The sequence below is a fragment of the Drosophila mauritiana genome, chromosome 2R (genome assembly GCF_004382145.1).
Source record: "Drosophila mauritiana strain mau12 chromosome 2R, ASM438214v1, whole genome shotgun sequence".
NCBI lineage: Eukaryota > Metazoa > Arthropoda > Insecta > Diptera > Drosophilidae > Drosophila > Drosophila mauritiana.
In genome coordinates, this window is record NC_046668.1 from 7,849,795 (window position 1) to 7,872,003 (window position 22,209).

General features: G+C 41.2%; 2 protein-coding genes across 2 annotated transcripts in view; one reads left to right on the forward strand and one right to left on the reverse strand.

Annotated features, from left to right (window-relative positions):
* LOC117135686 (pneumococcal serine-rich repeat protein) overlaps positions 1–22,209 on the reverse strand; it is a 78,231-nt gene that overhangs the window by 26,740 nt on the left and 29,282 nt on the right. The window lies entirely within an intron of this gene.
* LOC117135688 (odorant receptor 45a) lies at positions 17,988–19,178 on the forward strand. The gene is made up of 2 exons (XM_033296089.1): positions 17,988–19,070; positions 19,125–19,178. The coding sequence occupies exons 1-2, from the start codon at positions 17,988–17,990 to the stop codon at positions 19,176–19,178; spliced, it is 1,137 nt and encodes a 378-aa protein (XP_033151980.1).

Genomic DNA, 22,209 nt, shown 5'->3' on the forward strand with positions numbered 1-22,209 from the left:
GATTCCGTCAGTTCCGTGTCAGTGGCAGTACGGCAGCTTCCGGCGGACGGACGAGCATCCCCACTTGACGGACGGCCGGACGGCAGGATGTGTGAGCTCCACGGCTGGCGTCACAAGGTCCGTCTTTGAAGTCGCTACTCAAGGGGCGATTTATGCATATTAAAATAATTTTTTATTAGCCCATCTCAGTCCGCTGGCTGCCGAAAAGTTTCTCAGCCGTGGCTCCGATTACAATGGCGAACGCAAAGTTTCCGTTTGAAGATGCCATGTACAATGCCCTTGTAGTCGTATTTGCACTGCTCTTATTGAGTTAAACAGTTCGGAAAGTTGAGAACAGGTCGACACGGGCTGACGGGGATGTGAGGAACTTTGCTGACTGCTTTGGCACTTGAAGCTGGCTTTCTGACTCGAATTCGCATTGTTTGACTTAAATTGCTTGTCCGGACTTTGCGCTCAAATATTGCATGCGAAAACAGACAATGCTCGTAAGTAAAGTAAGTAGAAAAGTTGCCCCTTCCACTCGACTTGGTTAATTAAAAACAACTTGACTGATGCATTGTCCTGGCGTGTCAGGTCCTGCGACTTGCCAGCTGAGTCCTGGCCTGGTCAAGTTCGCGCAAGACATTAAAATGCCTTTGTTGGGCAGGGGACGTCCCGCCCAATTCGCGAAGACAAAGACTTAATTGCTTTCCCCACTGCCACACACACTCTGTGGGACAAGTTAGTGGCCATTACGAGTCGAGCAGCTGCATCAGGCAAAGAGCCACAGAGCCTGCAACAAATTGGGCCCTTGCCTTGAAGAATGCACCGCTTTCTGGCCCAAATGGCGGAGGAACTGCAGCCGAAACTGAAAAGAATACCTCAGCCTGATGCAAATAACTTGCGAAGGCGGAAGCGAGCCAAGGCGAAACTGACAATGAACGCAAATGAAAAAGTGGCATGGAAGGGGGAAGGTGGGATAAGGATTCCGCAGAAATGTGGGCCATGGGCAACAGTTTTTGATTTGCATAAACAAAAGGATCAAGTGTGGCGAAAGTGGCTGCCCAAGTGGGCAGCTGATTGAAGATGATGCGGCTGCCTGCCTGCACACAAATTATCATGTTTCTAAACTTTTTTTCTTATATCACAACCTAATGCATTTAGAAAAAGTTTTAAATTTTAAATTAAATTTGAATTTAAATAATGTTTGTGAAGTCATATCATTAATATTTGTAAATCTTTCGTCCTATTAAAGTTACAAGAAAGAGAGTTTAAAGCGAAAATGTATATAAGAAAGAAGTATTATCCTTTAACAATACATTTCATTCTTATTTAAATATTTCATCTGCTTAAAATTGGTTTCAGTGCAGCTTTCTGGCTGCCACAGGAACCGCCAAGGTCGAGATAATCCACCTGGCCAAGCAATTCCGTGTAGCCTGTGGTCTCTGCGGAATGAAAGCCGAAGGAAGGATGGAATCCAGGGGAGGCCCAAAAGGAGGATGATGACGAGTGAGTGGGTGGGTGGGGGTGACTGGCCTCAGGATGTTGCACACTCAATTTCCTGCGCGCATATCGCGGTTTCGTCTGTCAACAAATGCAACAAAAGAAACAAAGGCTTAACGGAGTTGATTGTTTGCCAGCTGGCTTCCCAGTTCTGGACCTCTTTATCGGCCATGTCTTCAATCCCGGCTCACTGGCACGGCTTAGCTGCTTTGCATCTCGCTCCCGCAACATCCTACCTTAAGCTGAGTGGAGAGCTATTATTCGGGCAAGGTGCTAAAGATTCGTGGGGAATTGTTTTGCCAGCTGCCAGTCTGTGTCTGTCTGCTCGGCTCTGCTCAGCTTTCCTTTCGGGACTCTATCGTTATCTGTTATCCTTTGCGACCTCTTTTGAGGACTTAAAGACTGATCCTTCCCTGATGCTGTAAACTTGTTCCGGCATGTAATCGGAATAGTTCCCATTCCGTCCCCCCGGCTGAAACTCATTTTAGTTGCAAATTTGTGCAAATTTGCTCTCGAGACAAGTTCGGTTCTCAATCGAGGCTGAAGGAAGATTGATTTTCTGGGGTGCCTCGATAAGAATCAGCTGACGTCACTGACACACACACACACACACACACACTGATACACAACAAACACTCAAGTGCATTTATTTTTATTCCACAGCAACACACACTCTTGCACTTGGACAATGGCGGCTGTAAATATTAAGGAGTGCATATATAGCGTTAGCCTTCGGTTGCGTTTCGGTCAAGGAAATGGACTGTGCCCCACTTACAAAGGACACCCCGTCCGAAAGGACATTGTGCCCGTTTTCTATGTGCATATATAAGTGAACAAATGAGTGCACATAAATAACTATTTTTTGCGCCGCGCCCTTTGTTTCTGTTGCCTTTTTAATCACATTGCTTTGTTCGCATTCCTTGTTGCATATTGATGTCTGTCGAAAAGAAGCGAAAGACGAAAAAATGGCGAACAACTTTTGCATTTGCAGCACTTGACAATTTTGCACTTGAAAATGTGCTCGGCTTTTTTTTTTTTCGCCCAGCTCAAGCGCATTTTGACAGTTTTGCCTCTCCTTTTTGGCCAGGCCAGCTACTGATCTGTGTCACAGTATGTGTGTATGTATGGTAAAAGCTTTCAAGCATACACGCTCGTTGGGGCCAGCGATGAAGGGGGGGAAGGGGAAGGGGCAGCCCCATTTCAGCGAAATGCGCTCGTTCGCTCGCTTATGTTAATTAAGCCCCCACTTAGCCCGGCCAAACTATTCGAAAAGAAAAACGCTGAGTGTGTTGCTCTCCTGCAAGGGCTGGATTTTCCACCATCCAGCCAGCCAGCACTTTTCTACCACGCCAACGCCCACTGCCACGCCCCTCACCCCACCCCATCGCAACGTTCATCTGCAGAACTTACAGACTTACATCAAACGCCGCACGATGCTGATGACATTGCGCATACGCCACGTGGGCATGCAGCTGACATCGGTCCGCACCAGCTGTTGTTGATTTTTCGCGTCTCCCTTGTATTTTGTTGCCTCGCATAATCGGGTTGGCTTAATCAACTTTCTTTCGGCTAGATTAGCCGCCATTATTAAGGATTAATGCAGCCATTGTTGGTGCCGCGCGCCTTTGTTGCTGCGCCCATTGTAATCGTCGGCATCAAGGTCGTCCGCATTTTTTCGGCCCCATTGTCAACGCAATTTTTCATCCGCCCACCGCGCACCGGCAGCGTTGCTTATTTTTTCAGCGTTTCTCATAGATAAAGCGCATAAATGATCAAAGGCCTTGAATAAAACATCAAATAACGCGCTTGACAAGCGCAAATCGAGGCATGGTAATGAGAAAAACAGTTTGGCATGCCAACCGTCGGGTCAGTGGAAAGCCATGAAAAGCGATGGAAAACGGTGGAAAAATCCACAGAGTGGGTGGCCAACTGTCAGCCGTTTGACAAGCGATTAAGCCAACACAAGTGCGGAGCAAAGCAGCTACTGGCACATGGCGAATGAATTCGGAGATAGCCACAGCCAAACGGGGGCGGGCCAATTAGATGCTGGCCAAGAAGCGAGAGAGAGAGAGTGTGTATTAAAATCAATTAGAGATTCGGTCGAAACATGCACTCAGGTAAACGATGCTTAACTGCCGGCTATCTAATCTGATTTTAATTAAGCTGATAGTCTGCTCTTTGCAGGCGCCCTGCAATCCGGCACTGGGAAAAACACTGTATCCTTTTTAATAGATACATACCCTTATTATAATAGAAAACGAATGATGATGATATCGCATTTGCATGCAAATTATAAGCTTCTTCTTTTGTTTTTTCCGCATACTATATTTTTCTGCCATTAATTATAACCTGGTCGGCTGTTTACCCCGGTGTAATCTCACCCAGTTGCCAGTAGCTCCGGTCTGTAATTTTCTGCCGCCATCCTGCAGCATGGCATAAGGTCAATTATTACACACAAAACATTTGTTATTAATGAGCAGAACCGAGGGCCGAAGGGGTCGGGGTGGACACCATCGTCGCAAGTCGATTAGACCAATTAGTGCGGGTATTGACAATTGCGGACATTGCAATTAATTAATCCAAATGTAAATGTCCACTGCATATGCACGAGCACAGGTCGATATATGGCCAATCTGGAACCACTAATTGCGATCTCTCCGTCCTCGAACATTCGCTTTGATGTCATAATGGCCACCGATGAGTGACCTCTTTGGGTGGTCCTAAGCTGCCGTCTTTCCCGGCCGAGATGGGATGCGATGGGATGGAATGGGTGGGTGGGTGGTTGGTGCTTGGAACACACGATTGACACAGTTATTAAAAACGACATGTAGAATTGGCATTCAGGCATGCGGGCAACGACATGGCCGTCGACATACTTAGGCGCATAGTTTGACAGAGCCGAGAAAAGAGCGGGCCTGTGTACCCAAACCAACCAACTGAACACCCCCGCCCAAGCCCACTAACTTGGCTGACAGGCGTGCAAAGTGGCCAACAGCAGGGTGCCAGGGCCCTCGTCGATGTCGATGTCGAGATGGCATGCCACTGGCACTCAAAACGGAAAAGGAAACATTCCCCGAGATTTCATCGGAACAACAGGGGGGAAGCGTTAAGGAATTCAATTAGGCAGATGAGTGGCCATATGAATGTGGGCGTAAGAGTGTGCGCCGCCCGTTGCAAAAGTGCTGGCCAAGTCAAAGGCGAAAGTCAGAGACATCTGACACTTCACATGCTCGGATGAGGGCGCCTTATTGGCCTCAAGTTGTGACTAAGCTGATGTTGCTGATCCCAGAGATGAGTTCCAGGGGCTTAAGGTCCTCGCAACTTTTCAATACACTCGGTTCATACAAGTTAGCAGTTATCCTTCAAGGCAATAACACTTGGGCTCTTGCAAAGCTCACTTAGAGGTGCACTTCCTCCACCACTTTCAAGCAGAGGATCTAATAAAGATACTATTATATTTTAATGGAAAACGATTTTCATATAATCCAACATTACCTTCAATTGTCAAACCACTTGCATCGACCGCTTCTTCATCGTCTATTTCCACCACGATGCAAGCAAAGCTAACATTATTCATGATTTGAGCGGGTGTGCTTTTCTGCAGTTTGGCGCTCGTTTATCATTCATGTTTCTGCATTGAGACTTTGTTCCTCCACTCTGTTTGCTCAGCAAATGTTGTGGTGGAGTTCCAGCGGGCTTTGAGTGGGAGGCTCCACGGGAGGCCGGCTGGGCGGCGTCACCGTGGCTCGAACTCAGCTCAACTGAAGCGTTTTAATTGCTGCATAAATATTAGCTTAAAATTAGCTCATTGTGCAGTGGATAGCGTTCAGCTCAAGCTGAGATTCAAACTCAATCGTGTGCGTATGCTTGTATAGATATCCGAGTTTCGGTGGCTGTGTGTGTGGGTCTTGCAACAGTCAATTACCACATATTTGTCTATAATTAATAAGCTCTTCCCATGGGGCCCCCGGATTTGTCCCGCTGCAGCTAAGGCTTTAAGCAAACAGCAATCACTTCTAGCGAATCTTCAGTCGTCTGCGAAGTTTCCCTTATTCAATTTGGTAGTTTCTGCTGGAGTTGCCTCTTTCAGAACTTCTGACGCAACTCTTGCAGTTGAACAACTATCGCAGTACGTTCGATTTTCGTTCGTTTATTTATTAATGCCATTTGCTGCACAATCCTCTCAATTTTCCCCTCCGCAGGTAATAGCTTTGTGTTTGCCCCTGTCTACTTTTTTGCGTTCAAATTAATTTGAGCTGTACGAAAAGAGTGCATGCATAGCTGTTCATATATGCAACATGATGGGATGAGGGGTAATGCCAGTTCACGTGCAAAATGTAACATGCGAAACCACTTTAAAAACCAAAAACCACGAAAATTGCATGGTTGCCCCCCGGAATTTGTGCAAATTTTCAAGTATTGCGGTACACACATTATAAATTTGTAGTCCAACCAAAAATGAGTTTTCCCCCTTCATTCACATCCTGGAAAATTCACATAGATATCTCGAGTTGGGTCTACAAACATTCTTTGACTTGTTATACTTCTGTAAATGCTTCCGAGATATTAACCGATTTTACCTGCTGCTACAGCAATGGATATGCAAATCTTTAAGAACGTATCACTTTAAGGACTGTTCACACATGAACACGAATATATTTAAAGACTTACAATTTTGGGCTCCGTTCATATCTTATGTAAATGAATCGAGAGCGATAAATTATATTTAGGATTTTGTTATCTAAGGCGACATGGGTGCATTGCTCAAAAACATGTGCACACCACATGAGTCAGTCACTTGAGATCGTTCCCCGCCTCCTAAAATAGTCCCTTAGTGGGAGACCACAGATAAGGTCCTCGCCGCTCAAGATAGGCAGATGTGCCCGAGCGTGGGACCTCGATAAGGCGGGGACTATTTACTTAGGCCTCTGCGTAGGCCATTTACTTTAAGATGCGATTCTCATGTCACCTATTTAAACCGAAGATATTTCCAAATAAAAGCAGTTTCTTACAAAAACTCAACGAGTAAAGTCTTCTTATTTGGGATTTTACATTTGGTCAATCGAGCCTTTAATCGACTCTGCAGTTTCCCCCTACCAAAGGTAAGGAACTCAGAGAAAGGCCAGCTCCTTTAAGCATCTTACAGCTAAAGGTAGCAAAAATAAGTGACTCTTGTTTCCCCCTACCAAAGGTAAGGAACAGAGTATAAATATAAAAAGCAAAAAGATACAAAAGAATCTTTTATGTTTTAAAACAAGCACCTTATAGTCTATAGCTAAAGGTTGCTTTGTGTACCATTATAAATTGTGGTAAGGCGTGCTTGAGGCCATACATCAGCAATTGTGAAATTAAAAAGTGCATAACAAAAGTGCCTTATAAATGCTCTAATAGCATTAAATCAGCTCATAAATAGAGTGCAGTGTATATGCCATAAGAGCATAAATTAAATAAAAAGTGCCTGAAAACAGTGCCTTATAAATGCTCTAATAGCATTAAATCAGCTCATAAATAGAGTGCAGTGTATATGCCAAAAGAGCATAAATGCCGAAATAAATGGCTAAAAAACAAAAAATCTGACTGGACTACAAAAATAATAAAACGTGCCAAATAAAAAAAAAATCATCTTTAAACATCGACGGAGCCTTAAAGAAGAGAAGGAAGTCAAATTCAAAGGAGCCTCTACCAGCAGCAGAAGCAGCAACAACAGCAGCAGCAGAAGCAGCAACAGCAGCAACAGCAGCAGCAACAACAACGACATCAGCTAAGTCAAAACAAGAATTTTCTGTTTATCCAAACACACATATATATATAAATACATATAAAATACATATACACGTACTATATATATTAAGAAATTACAAAAAATTTTCAAAATGATGTCAGAAAAGACTATTCAATTCCTTAAGAAGCAGTCCGAAATTATTTTGGAAATTAGAAAGTTGGAAGTAAAACCAACATTAACAGATGTAGAAATTCTAAAATTAAATGAGCTTCAAAAATGTTTCATTGCTAATCATAGCAATTTGTTAAAGATCGGCGTTGTCGATCATGAATATTTTAACGCGAAGCAGTATGATTTAATAATGATGGTGTTAGAAAAAATTAAAAATAAAAATGAAAAAATTAAGGGCGAGTCGGTAGAAAACACTTTCCCTAAATCAAACACTGTCCCTAAATCAAACCCTCCCCCTACATTAAACCTTGAAATGTGTGGTCACCCTGAAAAAGAGGGTATAGCACAAAACAACGCTTTAAAAGTAGAGCAGGCATTTCGAAATAATGTTGGCCAATTTCGAGTATATCTAGAAGATACGTCTAAACTAATAGACAGTAGTCCAGATTTCCTTAAAATAAGGAAAAATAAAATTGAATTTTTATGGCATAAAATAGATAACCTGATTGAACAGGTGAATAGTCATTTTGAGAGCTCGCTATTCGAAGAAGAAATTAGCGAACTTGAATTTGACAAACAAAATATTATTACAGCCATTAATAGTCGACTCAGTGGCACAATAAATAAAGCTGAAATGTCGACGGTTGTTAAGGCGGAGGAGTTACCAACCCTGCCTAAAATACAGATTCCCACTTTCTTTGGTGATTCCAAAGAATGGGATCTTTTTAATGAACTCTTTACAGAGCTCATACATGTGAGAGAGGATCTCAGTCCTTCTCTCAAATTTAATTATCTAAAGTCAGCATTAAAAGGAGAAGCCAGAAATGTGGTTACTCATTTACTGCTCGGCTCTGGAGAAAATTATGAAGCCACTTGGGAGTTTTTGACCAAGCGATATGAGAATAAAAGAAACATATTCTCAGATCATATGAATAGGCTTATGGATATGCCAAATTTAAATTTAGAATCCAATAAGCAAATAAAGACATTTATTGACACGATTAACGAGTCAATTTATATTATAAAATTAAAGGCACAATTACCAGAAGATGTGGATGCAATTTTCGCTCACATAATTCTTCGGAAATTCAATAAAGAATCACTCAATTTATATGAAAGCCATGTTAAAAAGACAAAAGAAATACAGGCACTTTCTGATGTCATGGACTTTTTAGAGCAAAGGCTCAATTCTATATCATCATTCTCACAGGAAGTAAAACCTGTAAAGAAAATGATTAATAATAACAAGAATAAAAATTATAGTGACAATTGTGCATATTGCAAACTACCAGGGCATTATTTAATTCAATGCCATAAATTTAAAATAATGAATCCAGCAGAACGGTCTGACTGGGTAAGAAAAAATGGGATTTGCCTAAGATGTCTGAGGCATCCGTTTGGTAAAAAATGTATAAGCGAGCAGCTTTGTTCGACTTGTCGTAAACCTCACCACACGTTACTTCACTTTGCAGGTCATAATCCAGAAAAAGTGAATACGTGTAGAACAACAGGTCAAGCCTTGTTGGCCACGGCCTTGATTCAAGTAAAGTCGAGGTATGGAGGCTTTGAACAATTAAGAGCATTGATTGATAGTGGCTCTCAAAGCACAATTATTTCAGAAGAGTCTGCACAGATTCTAAAATTGAAAAAATTTCGGTCTCATACTGAAATAAGTGGAGTATCTTCCACAGGAACGTGCATCTCCAAGCACAAAGCGGTTGTTTCGATGAGAGATTCTCCGAAAAATTTAGAAATTGAAGCAATTATTCTCCCAAAACTTATGAAGGCACTTCCAGTCAACACGATTAATGTTGATCAGAAAAAATGGAAGAACTTTAGATTAGCCGACCCCGATTTTAGTAAGCCGGGTCGCATTGATCTAATCATTGGAGCAGACGTATATACTCACATTCTGCAAAATGGAGTTATAAAAATGGACGGTCTCCTTGGGCAAAAGACTGATTTCGGGTGGATGGTTTCTGGATGTAAAAAATCCAAAGGAAAGGAAACCATTGTAGCCACAACAATAGAAATAAAAGAGTTGGATCGCTACTGGGAAGTGGAAGAAGAGGAAAAAGATGATATCGAGTCTGAAATCTGTGAAAATAAATTTATCAAAACGACAAAAAAAGATTCAGATGGGCGATACATTGTGTCAATTCCATTCAAGGAGGATGTCACCTTAGGAGATTCAAAGAAACAAGCGATAGCTCGTTACATGAATCTGGAGAAAAAACTAAAAAGAAATGAAAAACTTAAGGTTGACTACACTAAATTCATGAATGAATACATGGATTTAGGACACATGATTGAAGTGAGTGATGAAGGCAAATATTTTTTACCGCACCAGGCAGTGATTAGAGATTCAAGCCTTACGACCAAATTGAGAGTAGTTTTTGATGCTTCAGCAAAAACTACGAATAACAAAAGTTTGAACGACATAATGTGGGTTGGGCCACGAGTTCAAAAAGATATTTTTGACATTATTATTAAATGGAGAAAATGGGAATTTGTTGTTTCGGCAGACATTGAAAAGATGTACCGACAAATTAAAATAGATAATAATGATCAAAAATATCAATATATTTTATGGAGAAATTCTCCAAAAGAAAAAATTAAAACATATAAATTAACCACAGTCACTTACGGAACTGCATCTGCACCATATTTGGCTACCAGGGTTCTGGTAGATATTGCAGATAAATGTAAAAACCAAGTTATTAGTGCAATAATTAGGAATGATTTCTATATGGATGACCTAATGACTGGAGCTGATTCGGTAGAAGAAGCTAATAAATTAATAACATTAATTCTCCATGAATTGCAGAAAGTTGGATTCAACTTAAGGAAATGGATTTCCAACAATTCCAAAATATTAACCACTGTGGAGGACACAGGGGACAATAAGGTTCTCAATATTATCGAAAATGAATGTGTTAAAACTTTAGGACTAAAATGGGAACCTCAAAATGATTTATTTAAGTTCAGCGTAAATTGTAATGATGAATCAAAAAATATAAATAAGCGCGTTGTGTTATCAACGCTAGCAAAAATATTTGATCCGTTAGGATGGTTGGCACCAGTCACGGTTTCAGGAAAACTTTTTATTCAAAAACTTTGGATAAATAAAAGTGAATGGGATCAGGAATTATCCATAGAAGATAAAAATTATTGGGAAAAATATAAAGAAAATTTATTATTGTTAGAGAATATTCGAATCCCAAGGTGGATTAATTCAAACAGTTCTTCAGTCATTCAGATTCACGGATTTGCGGACGCCTCCGAAAAAGCATATGCTGCAGTAGTCTATGCTAAAGTAGGACCTCATGTTAATATAATAGCTAGCAAAAGTAGAGTCAACCCTATAAAAAATAGGAAGACAATTCCCAAACTCGAGCTGTGTGCAGCTCACCTGCTTAGTGAATTAATCCAAAGACTAAAAGGATCAATTGACAATATAATGGAGATCTATGCTTGGAGTGATTCCACGATTACCTTAGCATGGATTAACAGTGGTCAAAGTAAGATCAAATTTATAAAAAGAAGAACGGATGACATTCGGAAATTAAAAAATACTGAATGGAATCATGTTAAGTCAGAGGATAATCCAGCAGATTTAGCATCCAGGGGAGTGGATTCTAACCAGTTGATCAACTGTGATTTTTGGTGGAAAGGTCCGAAATGGCTAGCAGACCCAAAAGAACTTTGGCCTCGGCAGCAGTCTGTAGAAGAACCTGTCTTAATAAATACGGTATTAAATGACAAAATAGATGATCCTATTTACGAATTAATAGAAAGGTATTCCAGTATAGAAAAACTTATACGTATAATAGCATACATAAATAGATTCGTGCAGATGAAAACAAGAAATAAAGCCTATTCATCAATTATTTCAGTAAAGGAGATAAGAATAGCGGAAACAATTGTTATTAAGAAACAACAAGAATACCAGTTTAGGCAAGAGATAAAGTGCCTTAAAATCAAAAAGGAAATCAAGACAAATAATAAAATATTGTCATTGAATCCATTTTTGGACAAGGATGGGGTTCTAAGAGTTGGAGGAAGATTGCAAAATTCCAATGCAGAATTTAATGTTAAACATCCAATCATTTTAGAAAAATGCCACCTAACAAGCTTATTAATAAAAAATGCTCATAAGGAAACATTGCATGGAGGGATAAACCTAATGCGAAACTATATCCAAAGAAAGTATTGGATTTTCGGGTTGAAAAATTCGTTGAAAAAGTATTTAAGAGAATGTGTAACGTGTGCAAGGTATAAACAAAATACAGCTCAGCAAATAATGGGTAACTTGCCAAAATATAGAGTGACGATGACATTCCCGTTTCTTAATACTGGAATAGATTACGCAGGTCCTTATTATGTTAAATGTTCAAAAAATCGTGGCCAAAAAACATTTAAAGGATACGTTGCTGTATTCGTTTGCATGGCCACCAAAGCCATACACTTAGAAATGGTAAGCGATCTAACTTCAGACGCATTTTTAGCAGCACTCAGAAGATTTATTGCTAGACGGGGAAAATGTTCCAATATCTATTCAGACAACGGAACAAATTTTGTAGGAGCTGCAAGAAAATTAGATCAAGAGTTATTTAATGCAATACAAGAAAATATAACGATTGCAGCGCAGCTTGAAAAGGACAGGATTGATTGGCATTTTATTCCCCCGGCAGGACCTCACTTCGGAGGTATTTGGGAAGCTGGAGTTAAGTCAATGAAATACCATTTAAAGCGTATAATCGGCGACACTATTTTGACTTACGAAGAAATGTCAACTCTTTTATGTCAAATAGAAGCATGCTTAAATTCAAGGCCATTATACACTATAGTTAGTGAGAAGGACCAACAAGAAGTTTTAACACCAGGTCATTTTTTAATTGGAAGACCACCTTTAGAAATAGTCGAACCAATGGAAGATGAAAAAATCGGAAATTTGGATAGGTGGAGACTTATCCAAAAAATGAAGAAAGATTTCTGGGTTAAGTGGAAAAGTGAATATTTGCATACGCTCCAGCAAAGGAATAAATGGAAAAAGGAAATTCCTAATATAGAAGAAGGGCAAATAGTTTTATTGAAGGATGAGAATTGTCATCCTGCAAGATGGCCTTTAGGAAAGGTGGAAAAGGTGCATAAGGGGAATGATGATAAGGTCCGAGTGGCTAAAGTAAAGATGCAGGAAGGATATATCACTAGACCCATTACTAAAATTTGTCCCTTGGAAGGAATAAAGTCTGTTGACAAAAATGAGGCTGACCAAGAGCCAAAAAGACGAACTAGAGCGACATCGGGAATGTCCAAGATCGGAATCATTATGGCAATGTTGTTGTTTGTGTTAAGTTGTCAAGTTTCTAGCGCATTACCTAAAGATATAGCACCAAGATATTCTATAGACAAAATAAATAAAACCTCAGCAATATATCTAGACCCGCTAGGAGATGTTGAGATTGTGAGTACTTCTTGGAATTTGGTTATCTATTATAAAATGGATCCATATTTTAAAATGTTAACAAAGGGTAATGCGCTTATACAAAGTATGAGGAAAGTTTGCGAAAGACTTCATAGCTTTGAAGAGCAATGTAGTCTAGTCTTAGATAATATGCAAAGTCAGTTATCGGAACTTGAAGAAAACAATAAATTGTTTATGATGCAGTCTAGATCTAGAAGCAAGCGTGCTCCTTTCGAATTTATGGGTTCCTTGTATCATATTTTATTTGGTATAATGGATGAAGATGATAGAGAGCAATTAGAAGAAAATATGAAGAATTTGTTAGATAACCAGAACAACCTTGATAAACTAATTCAAAAACAAACATCTGTGGTTGATTCAACTTCTAATCTATTAAAGAGAACAACAGAAGATGTTAACTCCAATTTTAGAAGTATGCAAATAAGAATTGAGAACATGACAGAAGTTCTTAAAGAAAATTATTATGTTTATAAGGAATCAATAAAATTCTTTATGATTACGAAACAGCTACACTCATTGATTGAAGAAGGCGAAAAAATTCAAGCAGGCATTATAAGCCTGTTGATTGATATTAATCACGGTAGGCTAAATACAAATATTCTCAGGTAAGGTTCCTGCGAATTCAAAAGTCCGTCTGCAATGTACTGGCTCTCAAATTGAATTGTTTGATTTGCCTCAGCAAGGAGTTTTAAGCATTGCGCCATATTGTACGGCAAGAACCGACGATAAAATTCTAGTTGCCCACCATAACATTCAGTCCGAAAGTGAAGAATTATTATCAACACCTTATATAGGAGAAGTTAGTGAAGTGCCGAAGATTATTTGGGATCCGCTGAAACTATCAATATTAAATCATACTGAGGAATTTGAACGATTGAATAATGAAATTAAATTTATGAAAGAGAACCATCAAAAATTGAAAGATTTACATTTCCATCATATTTCCGGACATGCTGGTTTAATTATTGCTTTAATACTAATGATAGTATTAATAATATATTTCATACGGAAATGTGCTGTGCAACAAAGAATGCAAGCAATAACCTTTGCAGGTCCGTTGCCAGTACTATAAATATCAATAGTAAATAAACAATAAAATAATATAACAAATAAAAATATACAGTCCACTATATCGTTGTTTAATAGAAAATGTACTTCTACATAGAAAAAGCAAAATGTTTAAAATAAGTTAATTGAGTACAAATTGTTGAATTAAAAATAATATAAACCATAATTGTAATCCAATAAAATTAAAAGCCAGAAAAACTAGGCCCATTGAAATCTTAGTTGCAAAATAAATGAACATATATCAAATAAATACAGTCCACTACTGTTATAAATGCAACTAATATACTAATGTACATCTCAGCTTTGCTGGCCCTTTGGCAGAATGTTCACACATGAACACGAATATATTTAAAGACTTACAATTTTGGGCTCCGTTCATATCTTATGTAAATGAATCGAGAGCGATAAATTATATTTAGGATTTTGTTATCTAAGGCGACATGGGTGCATTGCTCAAAAACATGTGCACACCACATGAGTCAGTCACTTGAGATCGTTCCCCGCCTCCTAAAATAGTCCCTTAGTGGGAGACCACAGATAAGGTCCTCGCCGCTCAAGATAGGCAGATGTGCCCGAGCGTGGGACCTCGATAAGGCGGGGACTATTTACTTAGGCCTCTGCGTAGGCCATTTACTTTAAGATGCGATTCTCATGTCACCTATTTAAACCGAAGATATTTCCAAATAAAAGCAGTTTCTTACAAAAACTCAACGAGTAAAGTCTTCTTATTTGGGATATTACAAGGACCTTCACACGCTTCTTTACGTCTCCTTTTTCGAAATGCGCTGCATCTGCTTGGAATGCAACATTGACGTTTCCCACCTCCTTCCGCCACCCACTTGGGCATCAATCAAGACGATACTCTTCCTTCGTTTGGGGAGCTTTCTTCGACACTTTGTGAGATGTTCGTGTTGCAAGGACACGCTAAACGTATGCAAATCATTATGTTAATCGGGTACCATCAAATTTTTTGGCGTCATTCATCACACTGAGCCACACTTTGCACTTGGTAATAGCAGCTTCTCACTCGCCCGTTTCTACATCCCCTTCTCTCCATCAGCTTTCAGCCCTTCCTTTCGCAGTAGTAACCCCATTCCAAACCCCTTCCCAACCCCTTCCAATCCCCCTTCCAAAGCCCTTCCCAACATCCTTCTGGACCACTGCTTGCTTTGCTCTTGCTGCTGCTTAACGCCCGCGTGGCTAAGCCAAAATTTACACAGGCACAGCGAGTTTGGTCGTCGAGGATGCTTGGTTATGCTGAAATTTGCACTTTTCCGAGCTCACACACACATGTACTAGCAGCAGCATAAGTAAACAAGTTTAGTATAATCAACGGTTGGCTGCCTGCCGGGCTATACAAAAAAGTGTTGCACATCCGCTTACAAAACCCACACCACCATGAGCATGTAGATGACGTAGTATATGTTTTTATTAGCATGCTTTGTATGCCCTGTACGCTGTCAGGCTCACGAGCAAGTCGGGGCTGCATTTATCAGCGGGATGGGGGCAGGGGCAGGGGTTTCGGCAGGATTCACCTGTCTCACGGCGCTCGTAAAACCACATTACCTGTGATTTCCGAACACAGGATGGCTTGTTCATCAGCGTTGCAGTCGAGCACGGGCACGGGCACGAACCGATTGGGAACGGGATATCTGCCGGTGGCCCTTTGGCGCCTTTGTGCCACGTTCATTGAATGTTTTTCTATTAATTTTTTATTGATGCTTTTGCCCCACCATCCCAGCATACAGCATACTTCCACGCAGGTTGGGAGTGGCTCATTCCCTGCGGCGGCATGCTAACTTTATTCAATTCCTTCGCTGCTCATGTGGAACACACACTCGATGTACCTCAACCTGTCCCTCTCTAACTGCATCCAGTGCTCCCTTTCTAACTTAGTTACATTCTCTATTTTCAGCCGGACAAGAGAAGCTGTGTAATGTGGCTGAAAAATTGCTAGTACTCAGGACGCATCCTCGTCGAAGGAATGGCCATTAAGTGCACTCGAGGCACAGATACCCTTGAATCGCATTTACTAACACATTTTAAATATTGATTTTAAACATGCATATTTTAATATTATAAACCATAACTATAAATTAAAGGGCTAATATCTTACTTTTCTCAAAAGTTATTAACTCACCATCTTGCTAACTTGTCTGTGGGGGGCTTGTGTTCAAATAAACAACCTAATGATAAACAGCAAAAGGATCAAAGAGTCGTATTAAATAAAATATTTTCCCTATGGTTTCTTTGGTAATCTCGTTGGTATCTCGCAGCTTCGTACACCCTATCTATACCCCTGAAAACTCCCGCTGATAGGGCAACAAATGAGCAACATGATGTGGAACATTTTGCTAGTTCCTTATACTGAACAAAAGAAGACGAGATGGGGGCAACTGGGGTCTGGCAGGGAAGAGCTCGGCAAGCTGGTTAAGCCTGGCATGCCACTCCATTTGGAAGACGGTTTTTTTACGGTTCGCCACAAGCTCATAAAAAACCTCCAAAATGGGTGACACACAAAGGAGTCGCACATGCACACACACAGGCACACACCTTCGCTTACATGAAGGCAATGAAATAAACAAAGCCGCAAAAGACACGAAAACCTCAGCGGAGCGAGAGAGACGGGCGCATGGTGTGCGAAAGAGAGGCAGAGATGTTTGAGGAGAAAGAGACAGATGGTAAGCAAATTGCTGAGGAGTCCAAAAGCCGGACCGACGTCAAAATTATCGAGCAGCAGGTGTGCCCTTCTCCGTTTTCCCCATTTTTCTTTCTTTTTTTTTTCTTTCTCACTCTCATTGTAGCTCTCTCTTTCGCGCATCCTGACCCTCTCTTTCGCACACAGCCGCTGGCATTATTGCTTTTGTGGCTTTTCGGTAAATATTTTGCATAAAATATCAATTTGATATGCAAACGGGCGAACATGTGAAAACGTGCGAATGCAATGACGACTCAGACTCTATGAAATTTAAATAAAAAACCGGCAAGTGTAAATTTAATTAATTACTGAACATGTTTTCCAACCATAACTCTTTGTTTTCACAATTGGCCGGAGGCCAACATGCATAGCTTGCTCTAAATAAAGTTGCATAACTTTTGTAGCCGCAACTTTGAACAAGTCAGCTACGAATATCCTTCGGTTGGATGGGGAAAATGCAAATGATGGTTATTAAAATTCCAGGAAAAGGTCTTTATGGGGCTCACCCACTCGAGATTAATTAAGAGCAGTTAAGGTGACATTAAGCCGGCGACCCAAAAGCAAAGAACCCAAAATGCAAATCGGGGGAAAAAAACGGTTGGAGATAATATGGCCTGGCAAATGGCTATTTCACTCGATTTGGTCTAGTCCCCGCGATAAATTTCGAAAGCAGATTTACTTGTTGATTTCCAACGTAATTGAATTACTCGCGAATAAAGTGCGGACCAAATGGGTCCCGACATTTTCCTCCCGAAGGGCAAACAAATTGGGACAAAAAAGGATTTTTCGGCGAGCCCAAAAATTAATTTCATTTTGGTGTATTTACAGGGAATTTTTACGCCAACTTTTTGGGACAAAATACACAAATTTAAAAGCAATTTAAAAAATGCCAGGCATGAGGGAGAATTTGCTCTAGCCCCTTTGTCAAGGGGCTCAAATGTCAAGGCTACAGAAAAAATTATATCTATCACAACTTGTCCATAATCATATCCCTTGCGGTCATATAAGTACATGCAATTGTCCAGGCGGGCATTTAAATGTTAAAGTGAAAATAAATAGATAGTTAACCAAATAGAATGTAAACAAATAGGTAAACAACGTGTCGCAACACTCCCACTCGTGTTGGGTATTTATTTGTTAATACGACATTTACGCCCCCCAAAATGGAAATGGGAAAATTTCCAATCAAAACAGCACAGCCAGTGGTAGTGGTAACCGTGTCACGTAGCCTGTTAACGGATGAAATAAATATTTCAGGCACAATTTCAGGGGCGGCAACGGCATCCACTTAGCTTTTTTTCCCCCCAGTGGCTTCTATAAAAGTTGGTGCAACAACGGAACCGGGTTGAAAGCCCAACATGGACGCCAGCTACTTTGCCGTCCAGAGGAGAGCTCTGGAAATAGTTGGATTCGATCCCAGTAATCCGCAACTGAGTCTAAAACATCCCATTTGGGCCGGCATACTCGTCCTGTCCTTGGTCTCTCACAACTGGCCCATGGTAGTCTATGCCCTGCAGGATCTCTCCGACCTGACCCGCCTCACGGACAACTTTGCGGTGTTTATGCAAGGATCTCAGAGCACCTTCAAGTTTCTGGTCATGATGGCGAAACGAAGGCGCATTGGATCGTTGATTCATCGTTTGCATGAGCTAAACCAGGCGGCCAGTGCCACGCCCAATCACCTGGAGATGATCGAGAGGGAAAACCAACTGGACAGGTATGTCGCCAGATCCTTTAGAAATGCCGCCTACGGAGTGATTTGTGCCTCGGCCATAGCGCCCATGTTGCTTGGCCTGTGGGGATATGTGGAGACGGGTGTATTTACCCCGACCACGCCCATGGAGTTCAACTTCTGGCTGGACGAGCGAAATCCCCACTTTTATTGGCCCATCTACGTTTGGGGCGTTCTGGGCGTGGCAGCTGCCGCCTGGTTGGCCATTGCAACGGACACCCTGTTCTCCTGGCTGACTCACAATGTGGTGATTCAGTTCCAACTACTGGAGCTGGTTCTCGAAGAGAAGCATCTGGATGGAGGAGACTCTCGCCTGACCGAATTTGTTAGTCGTCATCGTATAGCTCTGGATTTGTCCAAGGAACTAAGTTCGATTTTCGGGGAGATCGTCTTCGTGAAATACATGCTCAGTTACCTGCAACTCTGCATGCTGGCCTTTCGCTTCAGCAGGAGTGGCTGGAGTGCTCAGGTGCCATTTAGAGCCACCTTCCTGGTGGCCATCATCATCCAACTGAGTTCGTATTGCTACGGAGGCGAGTATCTCAAGCAGCAGAGTTTGGCAATCGCACACGCCGTTTATGGTAAGTGCAATTGGCCAGAAATGACGCCCAAGAAAAGAAGACTCTGGCAAATGGTGATCATGCGGGCGCAGCGACCAGCTAAGATTTTTGGATTCATGTTCGATGTGGACTTGCCACTGCTGCTTTGGGTGGGTTTCTAGTTTTGAATTAGTGTGGCATACTTAAGATATTATATCTTGCAGGTTATCAGAACAGCGGGCTCATTTTTGGCATTGCTTAGGACTTTCGAGCGTTAAGCCACCAAATCAAATCCTCTTAATAAACTGAAATCATCATAATTTCATAATCAATCAATAATCTTAAACAGTCGAGTACATTTATTTGGAAATATTCATGGGTAAACGTTCCAAACTTCCACAGCTCAACTCCAATCAGTTGCCATTTGGACGAGCATGTTTTCGACGGGCTCTGCTGCCCCAAAGGGATCTGCCCCTGGTTGATGCCACTGCAGGCAGATGGGGAGCATATGAAATTCATGAGCGCATTCCACAAAGGCAGCTAGCAAAGCCAGCTCATGCGTCAGCCGTGTGTGGATGTGCATATGGGTACTTGTATGTACATATATATAGATGTGTACGCCAGGTAGTCGGAGTCGTAGGAATTTGTTAGTATGAAAGTATGAAAGTATGCAACATCAGCAGGAGCTGGCAGCAAGCAGCATCGCTCAGGTGGGGAACAAGTTGCTGAAAAATAGCTACTCGAACTATGTGCACCATGCTGCTTGCCAGCCAATGGCCCCCGGGTTCGGGCTCCTTTTCCGACTCAGCCCAGGTCTTGAGCTAGTTTCGGGGCTTCGGGATCAGGATCAGGTGGAATGCGGACCTCTAAGAACCCTGTGCCCTTATCCTTCGTGGCCGGCGGAATGTTGCCTGCTACGGAATTTCTGGCTTGCTGCTGCTGCCGAGATTCGAATTTAGTCGGAGGCTAAGTCGCTTGCACGGAATTTGTTTTATTAAATTTGGCAACTCGGTATTTTGCACATGCAAAATGGACGCAGTACTCCGGACTCCGTGCCGCACCGTGTTACCAAAAAAGCTGTGACAAATTGTGCGGGCGTGGTAGCCAGGCACCTCGGATTATGTAACAAATTACGACACCGCTATTGCGGGCATAATTAATTTTTGTCTCTGACATTTGATTTATTGGACTGCGTTGGTCAGCATCTTTGGCTCGACTCCGAAAAAACAAATGAGCAGCGATTAATAAGCGCGAATCGCTCCTGGCCATTACGCACCTGCGGCCCAAACAGCCAACAAAATTCGAGCATTAACCTGCCACAGCTAGCCAGCTAGCTGGGCGGTATAACTTTACAGCAAATTGTGGCCAAGATAAGAGCGGATGGCCAAGAGCCACAAGCTGAAAATAGTGGTGAAAAAAATCACCATTTTATGTGTATTAAAAATGTGAACAAAAACGAACAGGAGCGAGCACAGATTTTGTTTGCGGTTCGTTGAGCACACAATAATTCCATCAGCATCAGTGGCAGCAGCAAAAGTGGGCGTGGCAGGCGGCTGTGGGCGGTGGGGCAGAGATAAAAGTGCTGGCAGCACTTTCGCTGCACTGCTTTTTTTTGTATTTTGCAGTTGTTGCGGTGTATTGTGTGGGCAGTGCCACGGGGCGAATGGCTAATAATCGAACAAAAAGGTCCTTAAAGCTGTCGCGCAGTGAGCAAACGTTTATGCAAAGTAAATTGATATGCAAACTACAAATTCCAATGGCAATGCAAACTTAAATGTCCTAATGCAGTTTTATCTTTGTAAAAAAAATGGTGGCCAGCTGGCAGTTTCCCGCAAGCAGTACTCCAGGGCTTATGGTTTGCGTTTGCAATCTAACCCAAAGTTTTACAACAAAATTGATTTTCCAATTTCAAAATGAATTCCCTGAAATGCGAAAAAAAACTAAAAAGTGAGAAACTATTAGTATTTTAAAGCTTAAATCAAGTTCGCAAAGCGGAAAAGTGGCCAAACACTTATTTAATTCACCCAAAGTGGAAATTCAAATTTTCGAACACAAATGCTAATTCAAATTAAATGGAAAAACCCGGCCGTTTTCACGGTAATTCCACCTCTTTGGCCACCGGAAAATAGGAAGCACAAAAAATGTCCCACTTTAATCGGGCTTGTGTTTGCCAAAGCTATATTTCCATCTGTATATATATGTATAATGTATATCATATTTTTCGGTTAAGCATACAAGGCGGCTGTGCAGGGCCTTGATGAAACTTTTCTAATTAAAATTGTGCGGCTTGTTGAAAGGTTTTTTCAACGGCGAGGGGTCGGCGAAGGGCTGCCGGGGAGATAGCTGGTTTTAATAGAAATTACATTAATTAATATTTAAAATATGCTTAAATACACATTTCTATGCATTAATTAATACGGGCTGGCGGCACACATACAGCGAGTAAACAATGAAACGTGACTGGAACTAACAACGAATTGCGCCAAAAGCCAAACGAGGGCACTCCAACTCCGGGACTAAACGGGGATTTGGCTAATTAAAACACGCCCCCTAATTTCTTGTTTATTTGGTTAAATTTAATTTCAAATGCCACCAATGCGGCAATCGAGCTGAGCCATTGGGGCAAACAGCAGCAATGTTTTATTGACTGTTTTTACCCACATAATTGCCACAGATTTGGACATTGTCCAAATCGACTTGTTTTCCCCTCGAGACGAGACGAGTCTCCCACTTCCCAATCGCTTCTCTCACTCGCTATTTTCGTCTCCTCAGCTCAGTTTGGAAACTTTGATTTACGTCCACCCGTCCCTAACCCACTTTTATGGGACTTTGTGTGACCCATTTGAACATTTGGCTTGCAGCGGCTCCCTTGCGAGGATGTGGATGTGGATGCCACATGCATGACAAGCACTTATGCAAATTATATGGCGCACTTATGTGCGGGCAGAGGATTCGACTTTATTTGCCGGGATTTCGATGGGATTTTCAGCAGCAAAATTAAAATAAAACATAAATGTATAACAAACTTTCAACGAGTGCAAGCGGGTTCAAGCGAATAATGGTCATAATATTTTGGCGAGATAAAATATTAATGTTGAACTCGACCAGAAATCGTGAATTCTAATCTAAAATGATTTCATATATGGCATAGGAACATAATAGGCTAATTAGTTGTTAAAATTATACGTCTAATGAATCATTCAGAAACATTATTCGTTTTTTATTTTTCCGGACATTTATTCACACGATTATATGATTTAATTTTAAATGTAATTCAAATAAAATAAATAAAATTGCAAGAAAAGAGTA